This window comes from Macaca thibetana, chromosome 10 (assembly GCF_024542745.1).
Source record: "Macaca thibetana thibetana isolate TM-01 chromosome 10, ASM2454274v1, whole genome shotgun sequence".
Lineage (NCBI taxonomy): Eukaryota > Metazoa > Chordata > Mammalia > Primates > Cercopithecidae > Macaca > Macaca thibetana.
Window position 1 is genome coordinate 13,523,871 of NC_065587.1, and position 27,174 is coordinate 13,551,044.

At 57.9% G+C, this 27,174-nt stretch overlaps 1 protein-coding gene across 4 annotated transcripts in view; it reads left to right on the forward strand.

Moving 5' to 3' along the window:
- The window catches only part of ELFN2 (extracellular leucine rich repeat and fibronectin type III domain containing 2), a 76,553-nt gene that overhangs the window by 44,214 nt on the left and 5,165 nt on the right, over positions 1 to 27,174 (forward strand). For 3 of the 4 annotated variants that reach the window (XM_050806184.1, XM_050806183.1, XM_050806185.1), the window contains one exon: positions 8,153 to 14,946. The exons of the other annotated variant lie outside the window; for it this stretch is intronic. In XM_050806184.1, coding sequence (XP_050662141.1) covers positions 8,595 to 11,057 — 2,463 coding nt within the window. In that variant the 5' untranslated portion in view covers positions 8,153 to 8,594 and the 3' untranslated portion in view covers positions 11,058 to 14,946. Of the gene's footprint in view, positions 1 to 8,152; positions 14,947 to 27,174 lie in introns of those variants that run through there. 4 annotated transcript variants of the gene reach the window in all.

The following is a 27,174-nucleotide window of genomic DNA, read 5'->3' on the forward strand; positions in this document are numbered from 1 at the left end:
AGTCTCGAGTAGCCTGGAGAATTCTGGGAAAGCCAGGAGGTGGGTTTTTAAACACAGGTCATCGGTCATTCTTGGCTGTGGGACAATGCTGTCCCCAGGTGCTTGGTGGTGGGTGGGCTGGGGTGGGGGTTTGCCAGGGAGTGGGCCCTGCTCACGGGCCGTGCGGTTACAGCTGCCCCCAGAACCAGGCTCAGGCCTCTCCTGTCGGGCCATGGGGTGGTTTGCCAAGGCCAAGCCCTTTGGTAAAACCCTTCACCCCCTGCCTCTCTCCTTCCACCAAGGCTTGGACACGGAGTAGGTACTAAAGATGACTGTGGCACCCTGTGAGCAGGGGAAGCACGGGGACCAGGTGAGCCATGGGTGGTGACACGGTGGGCAGGTGACAGGGCTTTGGGGTGGCTCAGCAAACCAGAGACATGCGTGTACTGTGGTTTTCCTCCAAACAGATGAGGAAACTGAGGCCCAGGGAAGTGAGGTGCTGACTTGCCCGAGGTCACACTGGGCCCAGCGGCCCAGCCCCAAGCCCCTTCTTTGGATGAGGTTACACCTGGAGATGCGCGTCCCAAGCACCAAGGCCTTGCAGAGCCCCTGACGCCTTGGCTGTCAGCTGTTGGTGCTGTGTCGTTCTTGTTAAGCTCTTTTGAGTAAGAAGGCAGCTTAGTGAAGGGGAGGCAAATCTGTCTGCCCCAGGACCAGACGCATAGTAGGTGTTCAGGGAATATACGTGGAACGCGTAAGAAACATGGGCAGTGTGCGGCTGCTTGGGCCGCATGCCTCACCCAGCCCAGGGCTAAACTGCAGGCAGGGCCCCTCGCCTGGGCCTGGTCCCTGTTTCCCTGTGACACAGATGCAGTCATGGCCTGCTCACCCAGTGCAGGATGACACAGAGCCCGGAGCAGGTGCCAAGGCAGTGAGGGGCAGGAGCCAGCTCCCCCGGGACCCAGAGCAGCTGGTGTGCAGGGCTGAGACTAACAAGACATGATTGAATGGGGGTGGATGAACACCCAGCACCTTGGAAGAGACCTAAACAGATACTGCCCAGAGCTGCCCGAGGACCTTGAGAGGGCACCAGGGCTGCCTGGCCGTGTGTGTGAAGGGGCCTGGGGGTTTGGTTGACATCTAGGGCAAGGTGAGGACATGACGCTGGTCCCTCCTTACTGTCACTGCATGAACAGAAGCAGGGAGCCCAGCCGAGGGAGGTGGAGGCCTCTGGAGCTGATCCTGCTCCGAACGCATTGGCACTGGTGCTTGGTTCCAGGCAACACATTGTAAGAGGGACCTTGACAGTAAGCGTGACCAGGGCAGCTGTACCGAAGGGCAGGAGGGACTTGACACCATAGCGTAGAAGAGCAGGTAGAGGACGCGGTGCTGTTTAGCTTGTATAAACAGAGCGATAACAGACCAGCAGATGTCAGAAGGGTCTTTATGGGGTACTGGCCTTGTCCCTAGTGGCTCCAGAGAGTAAGGTGGCAGCCATGAACAGAAGCACAAGGAGCCAGTCTTGGCTTTGTAATAGAAGAATTTTCTAGCAATCGTAGCTGTTCAAGAAGGGAATCAGGGCCGGGTGCGATGGCTGGGTGTAATCCCAGCACCTTAGTAGGTGTAGGTGGGTGGATCACTTGAGCTCAGGAGTTCAAGACCAGCCTGGGCAACATGGTAAAGCCCCATCTCTGCCAAAAATACAAAACAATTAGCTGGGCGTGGTGGCGTGAGCCTATGGTCCCAGCTACTCGGGAGGCTGAGACACAAGAATTGCTTGAGCCTGAGAGGCAGAGGTTGCAGTGAGCTGAGACTGTGCCACTGCATGCCAGCCTGGGTGACGGCTAGCTAGACTGTCTGAAAAAAAAAAAAAAAAAAAGAAAAAAAAAGCCGGGCACGGTGGCTCACGCCTGTAGTCCCAGCACTTTGGGAGGCCGAGGCGGGCAGATCACAAGGTCAAGAGATGGAAACCATCCTGGCCAACATGGTGAAACCCCATCTTTACTAAAAATACAAAAATTAGCTGGATGTGATCGCGCGTGCCTGTAGTCCCAGCTACTTGGGAGGCTGAGACAGGAGAATCACTTGAACCCGGGAGGTGGAGGCTGCAGTGAGCAAAGGGAAAAAAAAAAAGGAGAACCAGTAGCTTCAGGTGGGTGCTGAGAGCCCTGTCACTGGAGGTCGGCAGGTGACGGGACATCTCCCAGGGAGGAGCCTTGGAAAGTCTGCTGCTTCCACGAGCTCAGGCTGGCCTGGGTTCTTGGCTGTGTGGTCTTGGGCGCATCACTGCACCTCTCTGAGTCTCAGTTCCTTGCCTATAAAATGGGAGGCATAAGGAGGGTGGTGAGGCCAAAAGGAAGGCTCGGTACATTTTGTGCCCCATCACAGGGAGGCTTCTCCCTCTGATATTGAAGATTCTGACTCAGTGAAGTCAGGGGCTCCAGGATCTCCCTCGCATCCCTAGCCTGGAGCTCTCATTCCACACAGCACGTCCCGAGAACCTGCTGTATGTCTGACCCTGTTCTAGACATGGGGGTTACAGCAGGGAACAAGGTCAAATCCTGCTTTGCTCTTCTGGGGATGGGGCAAGGCAGGGCAATGATGAACTAAGTGACATCAGGTGGTGCTGGCTGCTGTCAGGGGACTGAAGCCTGGGTTGGGTGAAGAGTGAGTTATCTCAGACTGGGGGGCCAGAGAAGGCAGGGGTCAGGGGTAGGGAGCGATTGAGCAGAGATCTCAGTGAAGTGGATTATGGGGATTCTGGGGGAAGAACATTCCAGGCAGAGAGAAGAGCAAAGGTCCTGGGGTGGGAGTGTGCCTAGGGGTTTGAGGAGCGCAGCTGGCCTGGAATCAGTACTTCCTGATTGATGGAAACATCGAAGTCTCTCGAGGCTTGTGGACAACTCCCCCTTGCACCTTTCCTCTGACAGGGGCAGAAAACCCAGTAGACTGGTCCAGTGTATGTCCCGCCCCTGCCATGGTCCCAGCTCTTTGGAGGGAAGCCAGGGAGGAGAGAGCCTTCGTCTCCTCATCTGTACGATGAGGCTGACAGCGCCAGCTGTGTGGGGTTGATATCAGATTCAAGGAACGTCAAATGTCAAGACACAAAGGAGCATTGGACAAAGGGTATATGACTATCTTAGAGGCCAGGAGACTGAAGCCCAGAGGAGTTAGGGAATGTGCCTGATGTCACACAGCTCAGCATTCGATCCCAGGACCCTTCCTCGCACCATCCATGCCCTGAAGCAAGGGCTCATTGCGCTGGAAATCCAAACAGTTAACTTACCGAACGGTCATTCCATGGCGAAGGTATAATCCTCCCACTTTACAGACGAGGAACTGAGGCCCAGGGAGCTCCAGGCGGTGACAAGACCAGTGTTCAGACCCCCGCCTTGAGTCTCTTCCCCAGGGGGTGGCAGACTTTGTCCCTGAGGGCGGAGTTCCTGGCCTGGTGCTAGGGTTCCAGCAGTGAGGGGTGAGGCGGCTGCCTGCCTGAGAGATCTGGCTGGGCCCCAGAAGTCCTCCGTCCTCCTAATCCTCAGTAATGGCATTGACACGGACGGTGACAATGACACCTCCGGGAGCCTTGGCCAGCCTGGCTCAGGGAAGAGCCCGTGCCAGGGCTTATGAGCTGCTGCAAATGAGATTTCCCTGGCCGAGCCTCACGTCCCTGCTCCTGGGAGGCCAGACCGAGCTTTCCCCACCTGCTCCTGGAGCTGACGGCTGTCCCTGCAAGAGTGTGGCCACACAAGTGGGAGCCTGGGGTGGTGCGTTTGTGGGGCCTCCTGCCCTGGACTGAGCGTGTGTGTGTCTGTCATGTCTTGGGATTTCGGGGGAACTCTGGGAGCCGGGTGGTACTCACCTTGCCACATGGGGAGAAACTGAGGCTCGGAGAGGGCCTGCCGCTCACCCGGGGTCTCACAGCTGATGGGACCTTCATCTTCCCTGCTGACCTCCGCTGACTGCATCCCCAGCTGGCCTCGCTCTGTCCACCCTCTCATCCACCCTGAGGAGTTAGCCCAACCCCCTCAGCCCCTCCCACACACCACAGTGCAGTGGGGGCTGTCCCCGGGTCGGGGGTCCAGACGCTCCTCTGACAGGGAAGCTTGGGAGTCAGCCTATAGTAGGGGGCCGAGAGGACGTGACCCCGAGGTTCAGCGAGCTTGAGTCCAGGGGAACCCTGATCTTGGGTGATGAGGGTTGTGAAGAAATAACGATAAAATCCCCGTTAACAACAGCGGCTGTCGTTCACAGAGGCCAGGCACTGTGCCAGGCTTGCCCTCTGAGGGCGGCAGGGGTGGGGCTGATCCAGGACTCCCTTGTCTTCTCAGTTCTGAGTCCAGAGAGGGGCCCGGGACCTTGGAGCACCCGGGTGGAAAGGGCACAAACCCAGCGGGATCACTGGGCAGCTGACTACCTGGAGAGGGGAGGCATTTGCCTAGAGTGACTCTGGGGTCTGCGGTCCTGCCCAGCTCTGAACTGAGACCCCTGCACCACCAGCTCTGCCCTCAGAGCAGCAAGGGCTGTGGGGTCTCACTGACTCTCCTTTCTGCCCACGAATGTCCCCATGAGAGGGGATGTCATACAGCATGCAACCTGCAGACCAGGAGCCCCCGATAACGGCATGCACCCTGGCTGTGCAGCTGTTTCTTCTGTGGTGGAAGGAGAGAGCGCCCCTTAAAGACAGCTGCTGCTGGGGCACTTGGGACCTGAATGGGGAAATGCTCTAGGGGAAGGGTCCAGTCAGGCCAGGGCGGACTGCTCTTTGCTGGAACACGCCACCCCTCAATGCCTGCTTGCCTGCATGGCTGCACCCCTCCTGGGCTGTGCCACCAAGGCTCTGGGCAGAAGAGGACTCTGCGCCCCACAGCTGCTTCCGCCGCTCCCCCTTCCCTCTGGGCTGGTCACAGGCTGCATTCCGGTGGTTCAGCCAGACCAGGTGTCAATTGTCTCCCTGGCCTCTGGGCCGGGGAAGGGAAGCAGGTGCCCATGTCCCCCGCCCCCCCCATCCATCATCTAGATAGCTCACTACCATCGGTGCCTCTGTCTCAGACGCGCTTTCTCCTTTTCTCTCCTCCTCTGTCTGTCTCTGCTCAGCTGTCTTAATATTTTTGCTTTTACACCATTCTCAGTGCTCGCCTCCTCCCTGCAGCGCCCCCCTTCTTCCCGTCTCTCACCACCTGGGTATGTGGGGTGCTGCCGTGTCCCCCCTGCTGTGTGTGTGGGAGGACCACCCTCATGGGAGGAGGGGAAGGGCATGACTTTGGCCATGTGACCACTGGACCCTCAGCCTCAGACCTGAGAGGACAGGCTGGCGTCCCCACCCTCCACACCTTGAGTGTGTGAGCAGCTGGGCCAGGGGCCAAGTGCTGCTGTCAGCGCCTTCTCTGCCTCGGCCTCTCTGTTCCTTCCGTGGCTGCGTCAGGTCTCCACGGGTGGCAGGCAGGCAGGCAGCCCGGGATGGGGACCGGGCAGCTGATGCACCTGGGACAGGGCGATGGGAGCCTCCTCCCAGCTCCATCTGAGTCACGGGGGTGGGTGGCAGCTGGTTCCAGCCCAAGCCATCCTGGAGACCAGGAGGAAGAGGAGCGAGGGCCACAGACAGGTCACCTTGAGGCTCAGGTGGGCAGAGCTCCGAGTGGCTGGGGTTGGGGCACGGAGGGCCTCTGCCCACCCTGGACTGTTTGGGAAGAGCTAGTGGGGGGGCTAGCTCCCCTCCCACGTGGGCGTCTTCTCTCACGCCCCTCCACGCTCAGCGTCCTCCCATCCTTCGGCAGGGCCTGGGCTTTCCCAGGGCTCCAGACGGCTTGACTTTGCCCAATACCCTGGGTCTGGCTGTGGGGATGCTGGTTTGAGCAACTCAGATGTGAAGAGAGGGGCTGGAGTTGCACGTAGGCACACACACGTGTAGAACACACAGAACACACATGTACTTAAACATGCCAACTATAACATAGATGGGTGCTTGCATTCCCTGGGACGTCCCCGACACGCATACCTTCCCGCCCCTCCACACACAAGCACGTACCCCCGCAGCGGATGCACGGGACGTGTGCACACGCGCCTGCCCGCACATCCTTGACTTGTACACGTCAGCACACCCCAGCATCAGCACTCTGAGCCACCTGCGTGTGCACCTGCATACAAATGCGGTCCTCAGACATTCCCCGATGAGGAGGAGGGACTGCATTGGAGCAGACGAGGGTCCTCTGACAGGCCGGCTCGTGGATCTCTGAAGTGGCAAGCAATTCCAGTACAACCTTGCTACCTGTGGGAGGGGAAACTGAGGCTCAGAGAGGAATAGAACTGGCCTGGGGTGCCCTAGGATCCGGTGGCCATGCTGGACAGGGGGCCAAGGTCTCTGCAGCCCTGAGACCTTTGCATAGCACAGCCAAGAACGGAGCTGCTGTCTGCTGCCTGGGCACCCCTTGCTGCCTGGCTGCCTTGTGGCACCCCCCAAGCTGGTTCTGTAGCGACTGGGGAGGTGTGAAGCTGGCCTCAGAGGTCCAGATCATCACAGCCTCTGACGTAGCGTCAGCCTTTAGTCCAGCGGACCATCTGGACTCCCTGTTCACCTCTCACCATCCCCACCTCGGACTTCCTGTGGGATTAACCCCGCCTCCGCACCCATTTCCCTTTCCTCTGTTCCAGCCCTCTGGGGCTCAGTGCTGTAAATTGGTTTTGCTTTAATGGCAAAGGTTTAAAAACTGTTTTAAGTGCTCTTTCCTGGACTTTCCCAGGAGGAGGAGGAGAGAGAGGCAGAGGTGGCTCTTGTGAAAAGTCTCTGACTTTCTGTGTCCAAACGTGGATTTCTCAGACCTAATCTTCACATCCCTGGCCCCTGCTGGGCTGTTTCCATAGTTGAGAGCACAGGGTAGGGGCTGGGGCTGGGGTCTGTCCAAGGGGCTCTGTCCAGCTTGCTGGGCAACCTGGCCAAATCTCCCCTGAGTCTGTGGCTCAGTTTCCCCACTTGGAAAGTGAGGGTTGATGCAGATGGTCTGCTGCTGTGACCCCCGTGGTGCTTCCCTGCCCTTCTGCATCTTGGAAATGGGCAGCGTGAGTCCCCTGCTTCTTCTCCCCCATCAAATGGGCCGGAAAGGGACCGACTTTGTAGCTGTGGAAATAGACTCAGAAGATGTTGTGGTTTACCTGGCTGACTGGGCTGAGTAGATGTGGGGCTCCAGGCCTCCTGACTTCTGGCTTGGGCTCAGTGCCTTGGGAACCTTGATCCTGGTCCAGGCTGTGCTGTGTTAGTTGGGGCAAATCTCTGTCCCTCTCTGGGCTTCTGACTCTCCAGCCATGGAAGGGGAGCTGGGCCTCAGCCATGCTATTCCAGAAGGCTGGCCCCCTCCCAAGGATCAAGGTGTGCCAGGGAAGGCACTTTGGGGAGATGATACTGGGGCACCTCTGGCCTCCCAGAGGCTTGCGTTTCTTTCCCTTGTCTCTGCTCTGCCTGTGCGGTGAGCTCTCCCCGTGCCCTCCCACTGTGGGAGACCCTGGCTTCTGCGTCCCCCTGCTTGGGGGGCCCCACAGTTGCGATGTTCTACTCCCCCTCCCCCATGGAAGCTGAGACAAGGGAATTATTTTTGGAACAAGAGCAGTTACACAACAAATGAATTATTTATCTTTGGGCCTGGAGGAAAGGAGGCATTTTGCTGGGCTTCTTAATTCTTTATCTGGATTCAGGGGTACCCGCTTGGGTACGTGGACATGTGTGTATGCGCCTGCTTGTCGTGTGCAGATTGTAGGTGTGCTCGTGTGTGTGTGTAGCTGTCTGTGTGTGCATGCCATGGAGGTCTGGCTCATGTGGGGGCATGTGGGTCTCTGTGCAGGTGGGGGGACGAGCGTGGTCTCCAGGGTGCTGGGGGGTGTGTGTCTGCACCTGTGCCCACCTGTTTCTCTCCGGTGTCCCTTCTGTGCCCATGGTCCTCAGACTCTGCCCCTACTCCCACTATTCTTCTGTCTCCCTCCATCCCAGCCCCTGGGCCCCCTCCTGCCTCTTGCCGCCCACCAACCCCGCTTCTTTGATGTAACAGAGACCCCGGAGTGCTTGCTGGCACAGAGGCCCTGGGACGGGGTGTGGAGAAGGGCCGGGGGGCCTGCGCTGGAGCTTGACAGGGCTGCTCTGAGCCCTCACACTGATCTGTCACCCACTCTCGATGCTGCCTTTCAGGAACCAGGTGCAGATGGGTCTCTTCCTTCCTGCCCCCATCTCTCTCACTCCCTGCTCAGTGCGGCACTCTCCAGCTTCCTGTGGGAATCGTCTGAAGTTCTGAGCCCGGAAGCCAAGGAGGAAGACGAGGAGGAGGAGGAGGAGGAGGAGGAGGAGGAGGGAGAGGAAGTCAAGCCCTGAGAACTCTTGCACCTTCCTAGCAGGAGACAAGGAGCAACCCTGCCGTGGGGCCCCCAGCCCCAGCCAGGCCTAGTGCCTGCTGTAGCACCCTAGAAGGCCCCCAGCAGTTGGCACTAGCTGTACCCACCTTGCCTGGGGCCCCCGTGCTGGGGGTTGCCCCCAAGATGGTGGCGGCCCCAGGGAGGACTGTACTGCCAGCCCCAGTCTCTGGCCGCTAGGCACCCCCTGCCTTGCCCCGGCCCCTCACTCCAAGGCCAGCGCCATGCTGCGCCTGGGGCTGTGGGCGGCGGCGCTGCTGTGCGTGTGCCGGCCGGGTGCCGTGAGTGCCGACTGCTGGCTCATTGAGGGCGACAAGGGCTACGTGTGGCTGGCCATCTGCAGCCAGAACCAGCCGCCCTACGAGACCATCCCGCAGCACATCAACAGCACCGTGCATGACCTGCGGCTCAACGAGAACAAGCTCAAAGCCGTGCTCTACTCCTCACTTAACCGCTTTGGGAACCTCACCGACCTCAACCTCACCAAGAACGAGATCTCCTACATCGAGGACGGTGCCTTCCTGGGCCAGTCGAGCCTGCAGGTCCTGCAGCTGGGCTACAACAAGCTTAGCAACCTGACGGAGGGCATGCTGCGCGGCATGAGCCGCCTGCAGTTCCTCTTTGTCCAGCACAACCTCATCGAGGTGGTGACACCCACCGCCTTCTCCGAGTGCCCGAGCCTCATCAGCATCGACCTGTCCTCCAACCGCCTCAGCCGCCTGGACGGCGCCACCTTTGCCAGCCTCGCCAGCCTGATGGTGTGTGAGCTGGCCGGCAACCCCTTCAACTGTGAGTGCGATCTCTTCGGCTTCCTGGCCTGGCTCGTGGTCTTCAACAACGTCACCAAGAACTACGACCGCCTGCAGTGCGAGTCGCCGCGGGAGTTTGCCGGCTACCCGCTGCTGGTGCCCCGGCCCTACCACAGCCTCAACGCCATCACCGTACTCCAGGCCAAGTGCCGGAACGGCTCACTGCCCGCCCGGCCCGTGAGCCACCCCACGCCCTACTCCACTGACGCCCAGAGGGAGCCGGACGAGAACTCGGGCTTCAACCCCGATGAGATCCTTTCGGTGGAGCCACCAGCCTCGTCCACCACGGATGCGTCGGCAGGGCCCGCCATCAAGCTGCACCACGTCACGTTCACCTCGGCCACCCTGGTGGTCATCATCCCACACCCCTACAGCAAGATGTACGTCCTGGTGCAGTACAACAACAGCTACTTCTCCGACGTCATGACCCTGAAGAACAAGAAGGAGATCGTGACGCTGGACAAACTGCGGGCGCACACGGAGTACACCTTCTGCGTGACCTCGCTGCGCAACAGCCGCCGCTTCAACCACACCTGCCTGACCTTCACCACGCGGGACCCCGTCCCTGGAGACTTGGCGCCCAGCACCTCCACCACGACCCACTACATCATGACCATCCTGGGCTGCCTCTTCGGCATGGTTATCGTGCTGGGAGCCGTGTACTACTGCCTGCGCAAGCGGCGCATGCAGGAGGAGAAGCAGAAGTCCGTCAATGTCAAGAAGACCATCCTGGAGATGCGCTATGGAGCTGATGTGGATGCTGGCTCCATTGTGCATGCCGCCCAGAAGCTGGGCGAGCCTCCCGTGCTGCCCGTGTCTCGCATGGCCTCCATCCCTTCCATGATCGGGGAGAAGCTGCCCGCCGCCAAGGGGTTGGAGGCTGGGCTGGACACGCCCAAGGTGGCCACCAAAGGCAACTATATCGAGGTGCGCACAGGCGCCGGTGGGGATGGTCTGGCTCGGCCCGAGGATGACCTCCCGGACCTCGAGAACGGCCAGGGCTCTGCTGCAGAGATCTCCACCATTGCCAAGGAGGTGGACAAGGTCAACCAGATCATTAACAACTGCATCGATGCCCTCAAACTGGACTCGGCCTCTTTTCTGGGAGGCGGCAGTGGCAGTGGGGACCCCGAGCTGGCCTTCGAGTGCCAGTCCCTCCCTGCAGCTGCTGCCGCCTCCTCAGCCACTGCCCCCGGGGCCCTGGAGCGGCCCAGCTTCCTTTCACCTCCCTACAAGGAGAGTTCCCACCACCCACTACAGCGCCAGCTGAGCGCCGACGCGGCCGTGACCCGCAAGACCTGCAGCGTGTCGTCCAGTGGTTCCATCAAGAGCGCCAAGGTCTTTAGCCTGGACGTGCCCGACCATCCGGCCGCCACAGGGCTGGCCAAGGGCGACTCCAAGTACATCGAGAAGGGCAGCCCCCTCAACAGCCCGCTGGACCGGCTCCCACTGGTGCCGGCGGGCAGTGGTGGGGGCAGCGGCGGGGGCGGCGGCATCCACCACCTGGAGGTGAAGCCAGCCTACCACTGCAGTGAACACCGGCACAGCTTTCCCGCCCTGTACTACGAGGAGGGCGCCGACAGCCTGAGCCAGCGCGTGTCCTTCCTCAAGCCGCTGACCCGCTCCAAGCGTGACTCCGCCTACTCACAGCTCTCCCCCAGACACTACTACTCAGGGTACTCCTCCAGCCCTGAGTACTCATCCGAGAGCACGCACAAGATCTGGGAGCGCTTCCGGCCCTACAAGAAGCACCACCGGGAGGAGGTGTACATGGCCGCTGGTCACGCCCTGCGCAAGAAGGTCCAGTTTGCCAAGGATGAGGATCTGCATGACATCCTCGATTACTGGAAGGGGGTCTCGGCCCAGCAGAAGCTGTGACCCCCCTTCCTCCCTGGTGAGGTCGGAGCCAGAGGGCTGGGGGCCCTTTGGGGGAAGGGTCCAGGCGGCCAGGGCGGGGAGCAGACTCGGGGGCCGAGGCCCAGGAGAGGACGCACATGCAGACCCGCACGCACGCACGCACACACACACCTGACCACCACCCGACTGTGAACAAACCAACATCCGACAATAACGGACAGGAAAACAGAGACACATTTTCCTTAAAGTTTACAAACTGATACCGAAACCAGTCGTCTACTGTGCTGCCCAGGGACTCTGCTGGGGTGTGCAGGGCCGGGGGCCGGCGTGGGGAGGAAGGAAGCCAAGAGAGGGTGTGGGGTCTGGGGGTCTGGGGCTAGAAACAGGTGTGGGGACCAAGAAGGCTCGGGTAGAGAGGGACTGAAGCCCCTCTGGGGTAGGGAGAGGGTCCCCTCCCAAGCTGGGGGTCAAGTCACCTGCAGATTTAGCATTAGACAGACAATGGGCAATGTCTCCTTCCACTTTAGAGAGGGGAAAACTGAGGCCCAGAGAAGGGAGTTGACAACCCCAGGGTCACACAGCAGCTTAGCCTCAAGTCCCCCAACTTCCCAGCCCAGTCCTGTCCCAGACCCCCTGCAGCTCCCTTGTGGACCCCTTCCCGCCTTCCACCCACCCTACATCCCTTTCTGAAGTTCTCCCCTTGGGGCTGAGGGACTTGAGAATCAGGCAGTGCTTTTTCTTCCTAGAAAGCCACATGACAGTGCCCCCAGAGCGTGCAGCTGTGATTCAGAATCCTGGGGGGCTTTTGCCCCCTACGCCAGCGCCCAGGAGAAGGGAGAGGGTCCCGTTGACGGGAAAGGAGCCGAGGCAGGGCGACATTCCACCAGCCCACTTCAAGTGTCTTCCACGTGGCCTGGGAAGAGTAGGGCGTGTGGCGGGCAGGCCAGCTACCAGGACATCTCAGGTGCAGGTCCCCGGCCTCAGCTTCTCTGGTCCTCCGAGACCCCTGCCCACTGCAGAGGGGCAGCGGTGCACTGTGATGCCTGGGGGGCTGCAGGGAGGAGCTGTCATGGGGGACTTCCTGCCTGTCCCCATGGCCTGCGTCCCCACCTGCCCGACCCCATCGTGGGATCTCGGCTCCTGTCTCAGCTGCCCACCCGGGGAAGGAGGGCTTTCTTACCCACCCACTCTGGGCTGCTCATCCAGGCCTGGCCCCCTGGCCAGAGGGGCTCCCATGTTTCCATGGCAATGGCCACTCCCCTTTTTCTGACCCCCCACCCAACATCAAACAAAGCACAAACAGTGAGGCCCCCACCCGAGAGGGGCGGGGAGCAGTTGGGTTCGTGGCGCCCTGCCCCCTCCCAGGCGGCCTCTGTCACCATGGTAACCCTGTGCCTGGCAGTTGGTGCCCAGAGTGACCGTTGGGCTCTGGCGTTCTCTGTCCGTGTAGGCGGTGGCAGAGGGTGGTGAGGGTGGTGAGGGAGGCCCAGCCTGGCAGCAGCTCCTGGGGCCAGCTCTTTTGGGAGGCAAATCTGGGGTCCTGATACTGGGGTCTTGACCAGTCAGGATGCTGATGGGCTGAAGTCCATCATCCTTCACCTCTGGGTGGGAGCTGGGCCAGTGGGGTGTGGGAACGCTTGTACTAGCAGCTTTGCCTGCCTAGCAACGTGTCCCTTGGCTCCCACCCACCTCAGCATGGGGGGGCCTTGGCTCTCCCCACGGCCCTGCCGGAGACCTCCAGTCTTGGGCCTGTGGCCCACATGGGTTTCCTGAGATTTGGGGAGTGTGACTGAGGGGTGAGGGTAGGCACTGGAGTGGCACCAAGACCGGCACTGTTGGTGGGGAGGGGCTCTGACCAGGAAAGCTAGTGCCATCCCCTAGGGGACCCCAACGACCTTCCTGCTGGGGGCAGGGGGTGGGGGAGGACAGCAGAGGGCTAGGAGGCTTGGGCTCAGCTGAGCACCTCTCTCACACCAACTTTGGGTGAACAAAGCCCAGGGCTCACTTGGAGAGTGACGTTTGCAAAGAAAAGACTGTTCTCCCGGGGCGAGGAGGGGAGGGGGCGGCATGGATGCGCGGAGCAGACCTCCCTCCCCCGGCCCCCAAAACCTGCCCCCCAACCCCTCCTCACACCCAGTCGGCACAACTGAGAAAAGCAAGCAGGCAGAGAAGCCAGGGGTGTGAGGAAGCAGACTCCCTGTTATATTTGCATGACGATTTTACTGTATTTTTCTGAGCAAACATCTGTCGTGTATGTGCCAGTTTGTCCAGACTCCCCCGCCCCCTCTCTGATGCCCTCCTTTCCCACATTCCGTCTGTTGTGATCTGACGAGCAGCTCTTGAAACCCAGGGAGGGGTCAGCTCTGCGAAAACAGACCCAAAACAGGTGCCACCAAGACACAGCCCTGCCCCACACCCACCTCCTGTGTTTCGAGCATTGGGCCCAAGTGCCACCTCCCTTCCTCCCTCCCTCTCTCCACTGCCACCTCCCTTGTCCCTAGTTCCTTCCCCTCCTCCATGCCAGGGAGGGCAGCCCCAGGGAAGCCTCCTCAAGGGCTTGTGTCCCGGTGGAAGGGACTGTCTGTCAGTCCCGCTTGTTCCCGTTTTGCAGATGAGGAAGTCAGGGCTCCCAGACAGGGGCCTGGTGACTTGGCTGGCCAGCTGGGGTGGAGGATCAGTCACACTGCTGAGTATAGGAGGCCAGGAGCTTGAGGCTTCTTGGGGGGCTTCATGCAGAGGCTGGGGGCTTTGAGAAAGGAACCCGTGGGAAGAAGGAGCACGCCTGGGGTGGGCCCCAGGGAGGGTTCCCGGCAGCAGGAGTTGGGGGCCCGGGCTTACCATTTCCCCATCCTTCCTGCGGGAAGATATCTATCAAAACGTCAGACTCTCTGACTGCGGGGACAGGGGCCCTTCTAAAGAGCAGGACTCTGACCATCCACCAGGGGAACTGGCCTTGAACACCCAGTTCACGTGGTTCTTTGTGAGGCCGAGCAGGGTCTAAACTCGGGTCTCTGGCCTCCCGGCCAGGCCAGAGCCCACCCCGAGGCTGGCCTGCATCTGTGTCCCGCATCCTGCTCAGGACGAGTTTTTCCCAGGCAGGCAGGAAGTATTCACAAAACGCTGCCATGCAAGGTCTGGGTTTGTGATGGTGATGAGCATGGTGGAGCTGGGCTGTGGTCTGGGGCAGGCCAGCAGGGCAGACACCAGGAGAGGAGGACAGGGGGGCCACAGGGAGGGAGGGGAGATGAGGGCTCGGTGGAGCAAGGGGCCAAGCTGGCTGGAGGACATGTGGGTGCTGCGCCCTGGACGGAAGCCTCCTGCCTTGGGCCCGAACGAGGTCACACCTGGGCTTGCCTGCCTCTGTTGGAGAATCTCCTCTGAAGCTGTTTCTGGGAAGTAGCACGATGGATCTGCTCCTTCCTGGAGGGGACAGCAGGTGCAGCTAACCCTCCGTTGGAGCTTATGGCCTTCCAGAAGCAAAACACAGAGGTCTGGAAGGAAGGCAGGGAAGCCTGGTTGGTGGGGAAACCTCGTCACAGGTCCCGGCCTTGCTTCTCCCCACGGCAGGAGGAGTCTCTCTCTGCCCACCAAAGATTCCTCACCTGGGCTCCCTTCCTGGGGCAGTGCAGGAGGCCTGTGGGGGCAGCCTGCGTCCAGGCTGGGGAGCCCGTGTCTGGGTAGGTCTGGGAAAAGGGCTGTCAGGGGAGTGAGGAGGGTGGGAGTAAAAAGACCCACTTGGGAAGGCCAGGCCTGGATCGCCTTCGGGAGGCAGCTGGGGCAAGGCAGCAGCAGTGGGGAGTGTCAGGCTGGCTGAGAGTCATCCATGTTCTCAACTGGAAGTTGGTCGCCTGCCCCACCCCCTCCTGGAAATTGAACAGAGAGGGGAAAAGAAGTGCAGAGAAGGAAAGGAGAGGAAAGGAAAGCTAGAGTCAAGAAACGAGGTAGCGACAGTGCTAAGGCCGGGATGGCATCAGGAATGAGGGACAACAGTGACAGGTCCCGGCTTATAAGGGGCCTAAGTGCAGGGAAGGGATAGACACAATGCTCTCTAGTGACTGGTACCTTTTGCAGAAAATTAAAATGGGTGATGGGGTGGGGAGGGGCAAAGCTGGGCAGGGAGCATCCCTTGTGGGATGGGGGGACAGGGAGTCAAGCTCTGAATGACAAGAGGAGCCAGAAGGGTGGGTGGGTGGGTGTGAACACGAGACTGGAGGGAGTGGGGTTGTAGTGGCTGCCTGCCCCCCAAGCCCCGCCTCTGTCCCCTACTACTCTGCCCCTGCCCATTCCTGGCCGCAGCAGAGCCCCCTTTCCATGAATGTGGATGGGTGGGGCAAGCCACTGGGGAGCCTGGGGAAGCTCAGCCCTGAGGGGTTTACTTTGCCCGTGGAAGCCAGTGTGAAGGTTGGGGCAGCCTTGCCCGACCCCATTGCCATCTCTCCTCTCTGACGAGGTGGCTGCTCCGGAGGTGGCTGAGCCCCAGGAGAGGGGACCTCCTCTAACTCACGCTCAGATTCCATCCTGACACACTCCCCCCCGACCCTGGGTCCTCCCACCTCTAACACAAAACCAGGGTCCATACTGCTTGCCTCCAGAGGCAGCCTCAGCCCTCACTAAAGGTCAGGCAGTCCTGCCGAGCAGGAGGGAGAGGAAGGGGGTCCTGTAGGGCAGGCAGGATGGTCTGGGCCTGCTCCTCCTTCCTCCTGCCCCTCTGCCACTCCACACTCCAGCACAGGGCTAGGACAGGGGCTTGGAGTTCCTACAGTGGTGGCCGCACTTCCTTCCCTCCTTCCCTCCCTCCCTCCCTCCCTCCCTCCCTCTGTCCGGAGCCGCCAGTCCCCAAGTTGGCTGTGGTTGGGCACCTGGTTTGGGTCCTGCAGAGCTGGGCTCAGGCCCTGGGCTCTGAACCTGTGAACCCTTGCTGTGTGACAAACCTTTACTTCCTCTGAGGGCCTTGAACCCTCTCCTTTTCTTCTTTTGGGGGTGGGGGTTAACTTTATTTTCTCTTCCCTATATCTGCCTCTCTCCCTCCCCTCAATTTCCTGTTTTAAAACTGAATGGCACGAAATTGTTTTCCTCAACTCGGAGATTCCTGTATGGAGAGAATCAATTTCTATATTTGCAATAAATTTCTTATTTAAAGCTACGGGGCCACGGTCTATGCTGTATTCCTCCCACGTTGCACCGCCATGACCCTCGGTGCCCTTTTCCCCATTTCCCTTCCCACTGGAAGCCCCACTCATGGGGCTAAGCCTTAGTGGACGGCGGGGGTAACTGCCTGCAGTCAAGGAAAAAGAAGGGGGTCTGCCAGACAGAGGGGGCCAGCGGGAAACTCAAGTCCAGGGTCACTGTGCACCCAGACGCTATAGCGTCTGATGGGTGGGGAGCCTGATGACCTCCCTTCCCAAAAGCCTAGACGTCCCTCTGTTGTGTACTCTCACTCAATTTTCTGCTGCCCTGGCCTCCCACACCCCGGGATTCAGAGCCCTGTACAGGGAGGCAGGGCCATGTGGGGACATTCCTAGACTTCAGCTGCTTCCCAGGAGAAAAGCCCCCAGTCAGTGACCACAGTCTCTGAGGTCAGCCTCTTTCTGCCCCTGTCTCTGGTGGGTCCAGTGTCTCTGTAGGACCCCACTGGTCCTCCTCCACGCCTGGCCTGGGCAGCCTGTCTTGGGCCCCTGGCCCACCCCTCCTCTGGTGGCCTCCCACCATCTGCTGCCATTCTCCACGGCTGGGAAGCGATCCTCCGTGGCTGGGAAGCGATCCTCTCTGGTCCTTCGGGGTTTCTGCTCCTTCTCAGATTTAGGAGATGCCTTGTGTCTCTGGTCAGGCTGAGGCACTCAGGTCAGCGTCCAGTGACTGTAGGCTGAACCGCCCAAGCCTCTGTTCGGGGCCAGCCTGGGGCCCACCTCCCAGCCCCAGCCTCCTTGCTTCCTAGAGGCAGAGCCCACCTACCCTTTTCTCAGACTCTTCTTCTCCAATTGCGACAAAACTCTCCTCCAGGAAGGCCTGGATTCACCCTGGATTGCTATGGGGTATTCTAAACTCTGTGGGTCTGAGCTATTCCCTGATGTCACCCTGTGGCCTTCAGCCCAGCCCTAGGTCTGCAGGAGCTGTGTCCTAGTGGCTCTGGCGGCCCACAAGTCTGTCCTGCCGCCCCCACCCCCGGCTATCTCCATTAAGAGTTGGTTGTACTCTGGGTACCCTCTGGGATGGCCCAGAGCCTGAGGCTGCTCACCTTCTACCGCCTGAGCCCCAGCTGGATGCCTGTCCCTTCCAAGTGCCCTCACACAGGCTCAGTGCAGCCGTCCCAAAGGGGCCACAGCCAGCCAGGGTCCCTCCTTTGCTCTGCTTCCTGCCAGCCCCAGGCCTCCTTCGTGAGGGAGGTTTCAGTGTGAGCCTGCACCAAGGGAGGAGGAGGAGGACAGCGGTACACATTTGTGGGAAGCACAGAGGGGTAGGCCCTGGACCCTGACAGGCTCTGTCCCCTCAGGCCCCTCAGCCAGGGCTGCCCTATGGTCCCCAGACCCAACCCTGGGCTCCAGGAACCCCTGCTCAGCTGCCTGCCTGTCGCACTGGGTCCCCGTTCTCTTCATCAGCAGGAGCTGCTTCTGTTGAAGGACTCATTCTACTCCTCAGGAAACTTAAGAGGTGATCAAAGTGGTCCACGAACCTCGGGAGTCCAAGTCCAGGCCCTTCCCCTCGGCTGCCTCCGCTGGCCTTGGGCGGGGGGAACCCTGTGGCCCCTGGGAGGGTGGAAGTGTCCTCCGGGATGGCTTTGCTCCAGTGGGTGGAGATCCGGCCAAACAATTCTTACTCAGGCTTAGAAAGTCACTTTTATTCCTTCATGTTACAAACGCAAACACCCTTGCCTTTTCATTTCAACTCAGAAGTGATTCTGTTTCTAAACGGAGCACATTTAACACACGTGTTTTGGGGCTTTGGGCTAATTTTGGTCCTGTTTACAAAGGCAATTAGGGAAATGTCCTTAGCTACCCCCCACTTCATAAGTGTGGCATATCTGCTTCCCTTTCTGCACGCTTCAATCATTTGAAAACCGAGCAAACGCTGTGAGCCCATACATTTTCACCCGTGCTTGCATCTTAACATATGAGCCATCACTTAAAACCCCCAATTCTGAATTAATGCCTTACAAATAAGCATTATTTATTTGTAAGTGCTCAAGGACATTGGCGAATATCTGAAACACTGCGCAGGCTCAGATATCGTGACACAAAATGTAGACGACAAAAAGGTGACGTTATGGCATAAACGTGTAATTTTTCCTGGGGTGAAGGGAAGTTCCTCCATCTGTTGGACGAATGTCTCGAAGTGTGGCTGTACCTTGTGGACAATGTTGGGTTAAAGCTGCTCTGTCGGCTGGGCCCCAGGAACTGGATATTTCAGGTGGGACAAGGGTCTGGGTGCTGTAGACAAGACCATTGTTGCCAGGGGCACCCCACTTTGACACGTTCTGTGTCATGCCTTCTAAGTGGGGTGCTCTTCCCAAGCCTCGCCCAAGGGCTCAACTGCTGGTATATAAGTTCTTCCTCCTTTTTCTTCCTTCTATTTTTCCAAGATATCTGTAACTCAGACTTCACTGACCACCCAGCCCTCTCCAGCCCGGGCAGGCTTCCTTCTCCAGCTTCTTTAATGTTCTTCCCCGTAGCAGGGCTCCAAGGAAGCTAGGTGTCCTCAGCACAGCTCCCTGGGCTCTGCTGGGGCTTGGTTTGAAGGAGTTGACAGTTCCAAGGTGACTCTGGTGACCCTTGTAGCTGCTGGGCCAGGAACTTCCTTTTCTCTTTAGTTGTTTAGCTGAATATTCCCCTCCCTCAAGTTCCCCCTGCCTTAACAACTATAAATGTTTTCCTTCCAGAGGTGGGCCTAAAAGAAGCCCTTGTGGCTGGCTGCAGGGTTTAGGGGATCACTGGGTCTCACTGGTTCTCAGGGTCTCCTTTAGTCTCTGAAGGCAGGGCCCCAGGCACTCAGCCCCAGGCCCAGCATCTCAGAGGCTGGCCTCCTCCTGCTGCTGTCATTGGTGGGTCCAGGGTCTCTGTGGGACCCACTGGTCTTCCTCTGGGCTCAACCTGGGCAGCCTGTCCTGGACCCCTGTCCCACCCGCTCCTCTGGTGCCCTCCCACCATCTGCTGTTCATTTTGTTCACAGCCAGGAAGCGCTCCTGCTCCTTCTCAGATTTAGGAGATGCCTTGTCTCTCTGGTCAGGCTGAAGCACTCAGGCCAGCATCCAGTGACCTCAGGCCTAACGGCCCAAGCCTCTGTTCGGAGGCAGCCTGGAGCCCACTGCCCAGCCCGAGCCTCCTTGCTTCCCAGAGGCAGAGCCCACCTGCCCTTTTCTCAGAACTCCTGTTCTCCAACTGCTACCAACCCCTCCTCCAGGAAGGCCCCTGGATTCGGCCTGGCTTGTTATGGCTTGCTTTAAATGAACTCCCTCGTTCTGAGCTATTCCCTGTGACTGGTGTCACAGTGTGGCACTCATCCCTGGCCTATGTCTACAGGAGCTGTGTCCTGCTGGCTCTCGTGGTCCATGGGGCTTTCCTGCTCCCTTTCTGCATCCATGGGAGTTGGCTGAACTGTGGGGACCCTCTGGGATGACCCAGGGCTTGGCCCCTCACCGTTTTCCTGCCTGGGCCCCACCAGGCCCCTGGCCCCTCTGAGTGCCCTCACACAGGCCCAGTGCAGCTGTCCCAGTGGGGCTGTGGCCAGGCCAGTCTGTCTTGCTCTGCACCCCCAGCTCTTTCCTGGCAGCCCTTGTGCTTTTTCCGGAGCCCCTCATCCCTGAGGTTGCCCCGTGGCCCTGTGCCTGGCCTTGAATCCCAGGCGCTCCTTCCCTGCTGCCGCCATCACCCTGGCCTCCCCGAGGCTTCCATCCTGTTGGTGTCGTGAGGTTGGGGTCTGCAAGCCCCTTTTTCCAGGAAAGCCTTTACTGTCTGCTCCTTGGCCAAGGGAGACTTAGGTGATCCCTGCTGGCTCAGGTGTTTTCTTCACATTCTTCCCAGGCTGTGGGGCTGGGGAATCCAATTCTGAGTTCTGATCTTGGTCTCACTTTACCCCAGTTCCCCTGGATTACAGGTCCCATCTGCAGCTTCCTGGTCTCTGCATCTGAGGACTCCCACATGGGGAACTGGTTGGCCCCATGAGCCACCTTCCCAAGGCCCTTTGTCTGCAAGGAAGGAGACCTGATGCCAGGTGTGCATTGGAGGTGACGGTGCTGGCCTCCCGCTGCTCCTTGTTGTCCAGGCTGCTCTTGGCCTTGCCATGGTGGGAGCTCAGCCATTGCCCCGTCCCTCAGGCATGTGGGGACATGTCAGGAAGCTAGGGCTTTTCTGTTTTCCCCACCACTCCTGCCTGGAGGGTTTCATGACTTGACTCCTAGGGCCCAACCTCCAGTTGAGGCCTGGGCTGCCTCTCCAGCATATGCTGGCAGCCCCTTCTCTTTCCCTAGGCCTGGGGCCCCAGCCTGCTGTCAGCTCTCCCTTCTCCTTAGCACCAAGCCCACCACAACACCCATTCCTACCCAGTCCCCACCCCAAAACCCCCCTCTCTCGCGGCCTCCTCTAAAACTGCCCTCACCTGCATCTCAGACAGTGCATCTTCCGTCCTCCCGGTCCTTGTCAAACTAAGCAAGGGCACATGTAAAGGAGTTCCCAGTGGGGTGAAACTCCTCCAGCAACTCTCGCATCCCTTGATTTCCATAGCTCCCAGAATCTGCAATGGTCCAGGGGAGAAAACTCACCCATCTACCCCTCTCTCTTCTCACTTTTCAAACAAGTTGTATGGCCCAGTCCCCGTATATTAAGCACCATGGCTGTGAATATATAAACCTCAGTCCGGGGTCTATTGCAGAGAACAGAATTCTCTGTAACTAATTTAAGCAGGAAAAAAATTCACAAGAGGAAACCAAGAGGTGGATGGAATTGTCAGGAGGGCTGCAGACCAGACTCGAGGGTGGCCTTTTTGGACTGACTTGTAAAGTAACTGCGCGGGACTGGCCCACCAAGGAAGCTGCCGCCTGTTTCTGCTTAATGGGGCTGCTAAGGGAACGAAACGGTCCCTTGAGGGGCCCTGGGCTGCTGGTGCCGGGATCATAGCAGCTGCATGGGTACCCCCTTGGGTGCTAGCAATGGGCTGTGGACTCTCATCCTAGGGCGGGGATGATGGCGGTTGAAGCATCTCTCTGCCTCACTGCCTCCTTCCAAGGCTCTCAGAAGAGCATCTGATCTGCAGAACCCAAACATCTGTCCTGCAGCTTTAAGAGGATTTGGCAGGGTTGGGCTGATGCCTCACATCCGGGGCGTGGACCAGGGTGTGTTCATTTCTTCAGCAGCTCCGTGAAGTAGGGGCTTCACCCCTGCTCAACACTTTGGGGGAAAGACTCAGAGACAGTAATTGCCCCAAGAAAGCACAGAATACCCAGAAGAGCTGGAAGGAGTTCCAACCCACTTTACTCCCAAACTTTGCCTGTTCCCCCTAGAGATCAGGGCCCAAAGACCTGAGTCCCAGATCGGGCATGGCCAAACATCCCAACTTTAGGCTAGTGGAGTGTCGAGAGATGCCAGCCGTACAATAATCCCGGGGCCTGTGGCGGCCCTGTCAACCCCTGCATCCCCTGTCTTGTTGCTAAAATTCTGGTTCCTGCTGAGATACCTGCTCCAAATCCTTCCTTTAAAGATGAGAAGAGTGAGCCTCAAAAATAAGGGTTGGAAGTGGGGAGAGCCTTCCTGTGGTCATAGGAAGCATGACCAGGGAAGAGGAGGTCATATTTGCCAGTTATTTCTATTATAACCCAGAGACGGGAGGAGGAGGAGGCAGGCGGGACCAGGGTCAAGGGGGTCCCTGCCACAGGGCATGTATGTGAGAAGGGTCTGCTCTGACTCTCCCTTAGCCTCCTGCTCTTCCCCACAGGCTGATGAGCCTGCAGGGCCCACGGGCATTCCCAGACACTTTCCATTTGACCATGCTCCAAGCACCTGGGATGCCAGGATTGACTGTCCAGTGGGGCCCTGGGCATGTTTCCAAGGCCTGTCCTTCCCAGGGTGGACCGTGCCACCCATGTGGGCACTCTTAGGCATGAGAGATGACCAAGGAGCAGCTGTGTGTGGGAGTTATAGGCAGAGCTTGAATGCGTGGGGTCGTGGTCGCTATGCATGCCCATGAGATCCTTTAAGTTGTGAGATAGTGCTGTGGGTGAGAAGAGGGTGTCCTGTGGGCCAGGGAATGGGACTTGACTTTCCATAGGCCACCACATTCAGGGAGGTCAGGAATTTGAAATTCAAACCTGTTAGAGGTCATCGTGAAGGTACATTTGTCAAGGCAGGCGGATATTCTAACAGTTTGTTCGCTGAATGGAGAACTTTTCAGTATTTAGACACACAGGATTTGGGCTTCCCTTTGTACTCATGCCCGGGCCTGGCAAATACTAGGGGGAGGCCTGGGCTCCGGGTTAATGGGGCCTGGGGATAGAAGTCAGATGGTGTGGGATGAACCCACTGCTTGGAGGAAAAGGCTATAAATGGAGGAAAAGGAAGAGGAAGTGGTTTTGCTGTTTTGTGTCTGGGCAGGAGCAGGGTGGGCTTGGAAGGCTGCTCATAGAGGAGGGAATGACCCCGTGGGGACTGGGGAGGTGGACGGGGAGATGGCATCACTTGGGCTCAGGAGTTGGGTGGGGCTGGCAGGAACTTCTCCTGGGAGTGGGAGGAAGGCGGGATGGAACCGGCTACTCATGGAAGGCAGGAGAAGGGGTAGGGAGGAGCGGGGCTCAGAAAGTCACTTTACATTTGGGGTATCTTCCTTTTACCCTTTCCAGCTAAGTAAAAAACATATTTTTTTTCTCTCTTCTGCTGCTCAGCAGCATTGCATGGCCCCATTGCTTTTCCTAGTTTCTTGCTCTGAGGGTCAACTCACAAGTCTTCTTCTAGGTGCCATGTGAGGCACCAGCCCTGGCTGGGGCCTGCAGTGGAAAAGCCTGAAGGAGACAGCACCTCTGTCTCTGGGGAGCTGCCGGGATGTGGCTGTCCTTTAGCTGTTTATTAGAAAGGTCCTTTGATATGCTTCAGGTGAGGGTTCAATGCGGGAAGTAACCCTAGGAGACAGTGGAGCCTCGAGTGGCTCGGTCTCTGCTGTAAACACCATTCCAGGGGGCACAGTCCACCCATCACATAGCACTAGAGGGGAACGCTGCGCTTCACTCTGCCCACTGCAGTGAGGCTTCTGGGCCATCTTGGTTCTTCATCTCCATTTTTGTTCTGCCTTGTACGAACCTCTTCTTCGTTCTGCTTTGTTGCCTCGTGGCCAGAGCTGCTCTTGCCTCCTGTTTTGCTTCTGTATATTTCAGTTCCTGCAGCTCCCATTTCCGGTCCATGGCCCCTGCTTTCCCAGCTCCTTTCGGTCTAAGGAACTTTCTGACTTTAGGACCTGAGAGTGGAAGTCTCCCCACTGAGTCCCCATTGACAGCTGCTCATCGACTCCCCTCAGTCTGTCCCTGAGCTGTCCCTGTGCCAGCCGGACAGAGGTTGCTAAGCGGGGGTGGAGTGGGGTGTACAGAGATACGTGGTCCACGGCTCTTACCTGGAGGACTTCACTGAGGGACAAGTCACCCACTGTGTGTCCGCACTGTGCTCACACGCAGAGCTTCCAGTGACACCTCACAAGAGGGCCATGAGGTAGGCATGAGGCCATTTGATTTCTGCTGTACTCTTAATGAGGGAAAGGTAGTTATTTTTACCCTCCATGTATGGACCAGGGAACTGAGGCCCAACAAATGCTAGTTAACATAGGCAAGGCCAGGCTGCCCACTCTCCCTGACTCCAGGGGCTCATGTCCCCATCCCAGGCCTGGCTGCCTCTACACCCGTAAATCCATGATGAGACACCCCAGGCCAGGCTATGAACATAGGGCTGGATTGACCACCAGGGTCAAGGGAAGGAGTGTGGTTGAGGTAGGAGATGGAGACTCAACTCTAGACCAGATTGAAGAGTGGCTAAAACAGGAAGAGGCCCTGAAAGCACCTCTCTCCAGAAGTCATGCCCACCACCAGCACCATCAGTTTTACCTGTGTCCATAGCAATACCCGGAAGTTACCACCCCTTTCCACGGCAGTGACCCGGAAGTTGCCCCCCCTTTCCATGGCAATGACCCAGAAGTCATAGCTCCTTTTCTAGAAATTTCTAAATAACCTGCCCTTTAATTTGCAGGTGATTAAAAGTGGATATAAACATGACTGTGGAACTGCCCCTGAGCTGCTGCTCTCAGCACACTGCCCGTGGGGTAGCCCTGCTCTGCAGGGGCAATCACAGAGCTGTAACACTGTCATCTCCGTAAAGCTGTTTCTTCCACCACCAGCTCACACTTGAATTCTTTCCTGAGCAAAGCCAAGAAACTTCCTAGGGTAGGCTCCAAGTTTGGGGCTCATCTGCCCTGCCCCATGGTGGTCAGGCACTGGGCCTCGGAGTGCTCCTCCGAACTCCAGAGCTTCAATTTCCACCTCTGTGAAATGGAGTGAGCTACACTTGCTTCACGAAGCTGCATCGAGGCACGGAAGCCTTGAGAGCTGAGAAGCATTCATACCGTGGCCTGGCCCAGGTAGAGGCCGCTGAAGAATGTTGGCTGAATGAAGGAGGCTGCGACAGTGTTGCAGATACAGCAATGGAAGCAGATGTTTTGTTCAAAAGAAATAGGCGCCATAGAGGGCCGAGAGCCAGGAGAACCTCCAAGTGGGGTAAAGGAAGAGGGGAGTGGCAGTGGCCTGGCCAGGGAGGCCAGGGGAAGGCTCCCAAGAAGGACCAGGCCAGTCAGAGCAGAGCCGAGCCCCTTGTGCTGAGGGTCAGTGACAGCGACCTCACACCATCTGAGCCTTTCTGAGATCCAAACTCGGGAATTACTTCAACTCTTTCCTCTCCTTCCCTTCCTCCTTCCTTGGATTAGATCATGGAGTCTTACAAGTTATATTTTCAATTCTCTGCAGGGTGGCCTTAATCCAGGTCTCCATCTCTCACTTGGATTCCTGCCACAGCTGGAGACAGTCCCGGGGGTACTAAAGTGTCGACTCACTGATTCCCTACTTAGTGCACTCCCCCAAGTCTCAGTGCTTCCAATACCAACATATGGATATATGTGGTGGCTTCCAGCCCCATGTCCATCTCAGTTAGCCCAGCAGCCCCCAATCCTCCTGCTTCCTATGTAAGTGGCAGTCCCCTGCCACTCAAGCCAACATGATGGGTCGTTTTTTGGAGCTAGTCTCCACCTTCCCCTCATCTCATACTGACCTGACCTTGAAAACTCATCTGAATCTGGCTGCTCCTCTCCATGTACCCATCCCCTCTGGGGTGCAAGCCACACCACCCTTCAGTTGTGGGATGATAGCAGCCAGTGGGCCCACATCTGGCTGTGCCCCTCATCTATTAAATCATCTCACAGGCTCTTCCAGTCATGCTGGGAAGGTCCATCACCCACTCATGCCTCTGGATCTTGGCACCCGCCAGAAATGGTAGTCCCACTCCCCCTGCCAGTGATTGGCTTAGGAATGGCCACGGAACCCAGTTCCAACCAGGAAGAGGAAATGGGCAAGGGAAGGAAGGGATATCATAATCCTCCTCTAGAAATGGTTGTATCTAATCGGGATGCAGATGCCTGAAACTCTGCAGTTTAGGAAACACTAGGGCCCGCTCTGTGAAATATTCACATGTCCAAGTGGAAAGAGAACAGACCCTGTGGACTGAGGCTCGCCCCGGGGGACCTGGACCTGCGTGCCTCTGCCTTTTCATGTGAACTGATGTCTCTTGCTTGAACTCACTTGAGTAAAGGTTTCGTGCCACTTGTAGCATGTGCAGATGTAACCATCAACACAGAACTCCTACTTCCTGGAGACTGTGGGGAATTTGAACTTACCATAGGTTCACGGAGTGATAAAGCTGTTTCTAGGGCCGATGCAGCCGTGGGCCATGTGAATAGAATCACGGGGTCTGAGCTGGGGGAGGTGAGGGTTCTGGGCTGTCCCGTACTGGCCAGACTCCACCTGGAGAGGCTACGGTCAGTCCAGGGTGACTATGCCAGCAGGGAGGTTGACCTGCCAGGTCCATCTGCTGAGAATGATAGCATTTAGAAGGGCTGGGAAACCCTGCCACGCAAGGAATGAGTGAGAAAGTGGGGCTTTTTCTCCTGGCAAAGAGAAGGCTGGTGGTGGGACTTCATTTTGGCTTCAGACGCATGCAGGGTGATGTGTGGAGGGAGTGGCCATGCTCATGCTGCTGACCAAGAGGAAGTCAATGAGAGTATAGAGTTTGTCAACAATTGAGGACAAATTCAAACTTCAGTATGTATCATTCTCACCCAGGGAAGTTGGTAAAAACACAAAGGCCCAGGCCCTGTCTTTCAACGAGCCTGGGCCCCAAGTTGTTAGCACTCTAGGGGGTTTTGGGGCACGCCAACATTTTTGCAACCTCTGACTCAAGGGAAGGAAGCCGACATTTGTGAAGCATTTAATGTGAGCCAGGTGCTGAGCTGGGCCCATCACTGTGGCTCCCATTTGATTTTGACACAAATTCTTAGAGCCAAGCACTGCTACAGATGGTTTTGGGAAGTGTAGTGAGTTTCCCATGAGAAGTGTGGCTAAAAATCAGTAAGAAAAGGATGATTAGTGTGAGAGGAAAAGGAGAGTAGGCAAAGAATTCTTAAATGAAGAAATATAAATGGCCAAGAAACCTATGCAAAGATACTCCTCTGTTGTGGCAGAGATCACAAGCTGTTCTCCAGTATCCACCTTCCCTTCTTCCATAGGAGCAAAACCCTTGATTTTCGGTCAGGCATGTGGTCTATTACTAAGACACTCCCATCTAGCATGAGGCTCCGTGCTCAAGTTCTGGCCAATGAGAAGTAGCAGATTCCAGGAATCGTCCTAAAAAGGCAGCTGACAGGTGTCCCTTATTTCCTTTTTCTTTATCTTTTTCTTGTGGCTGGAATACGAGACATGATGGTTGGGGCTCCAGCAGCCTTATAGGGCGGTGAGGAGACCTTGGAGACAGAGATCACACACAGCAAAGTAACAAGAGGAGGGGTCTGGGTGGCCAAAACCATGGAGTGCAGCTGACATGCCAGCTCTAGACTGCCGTCCTCCTGATTTTACTTA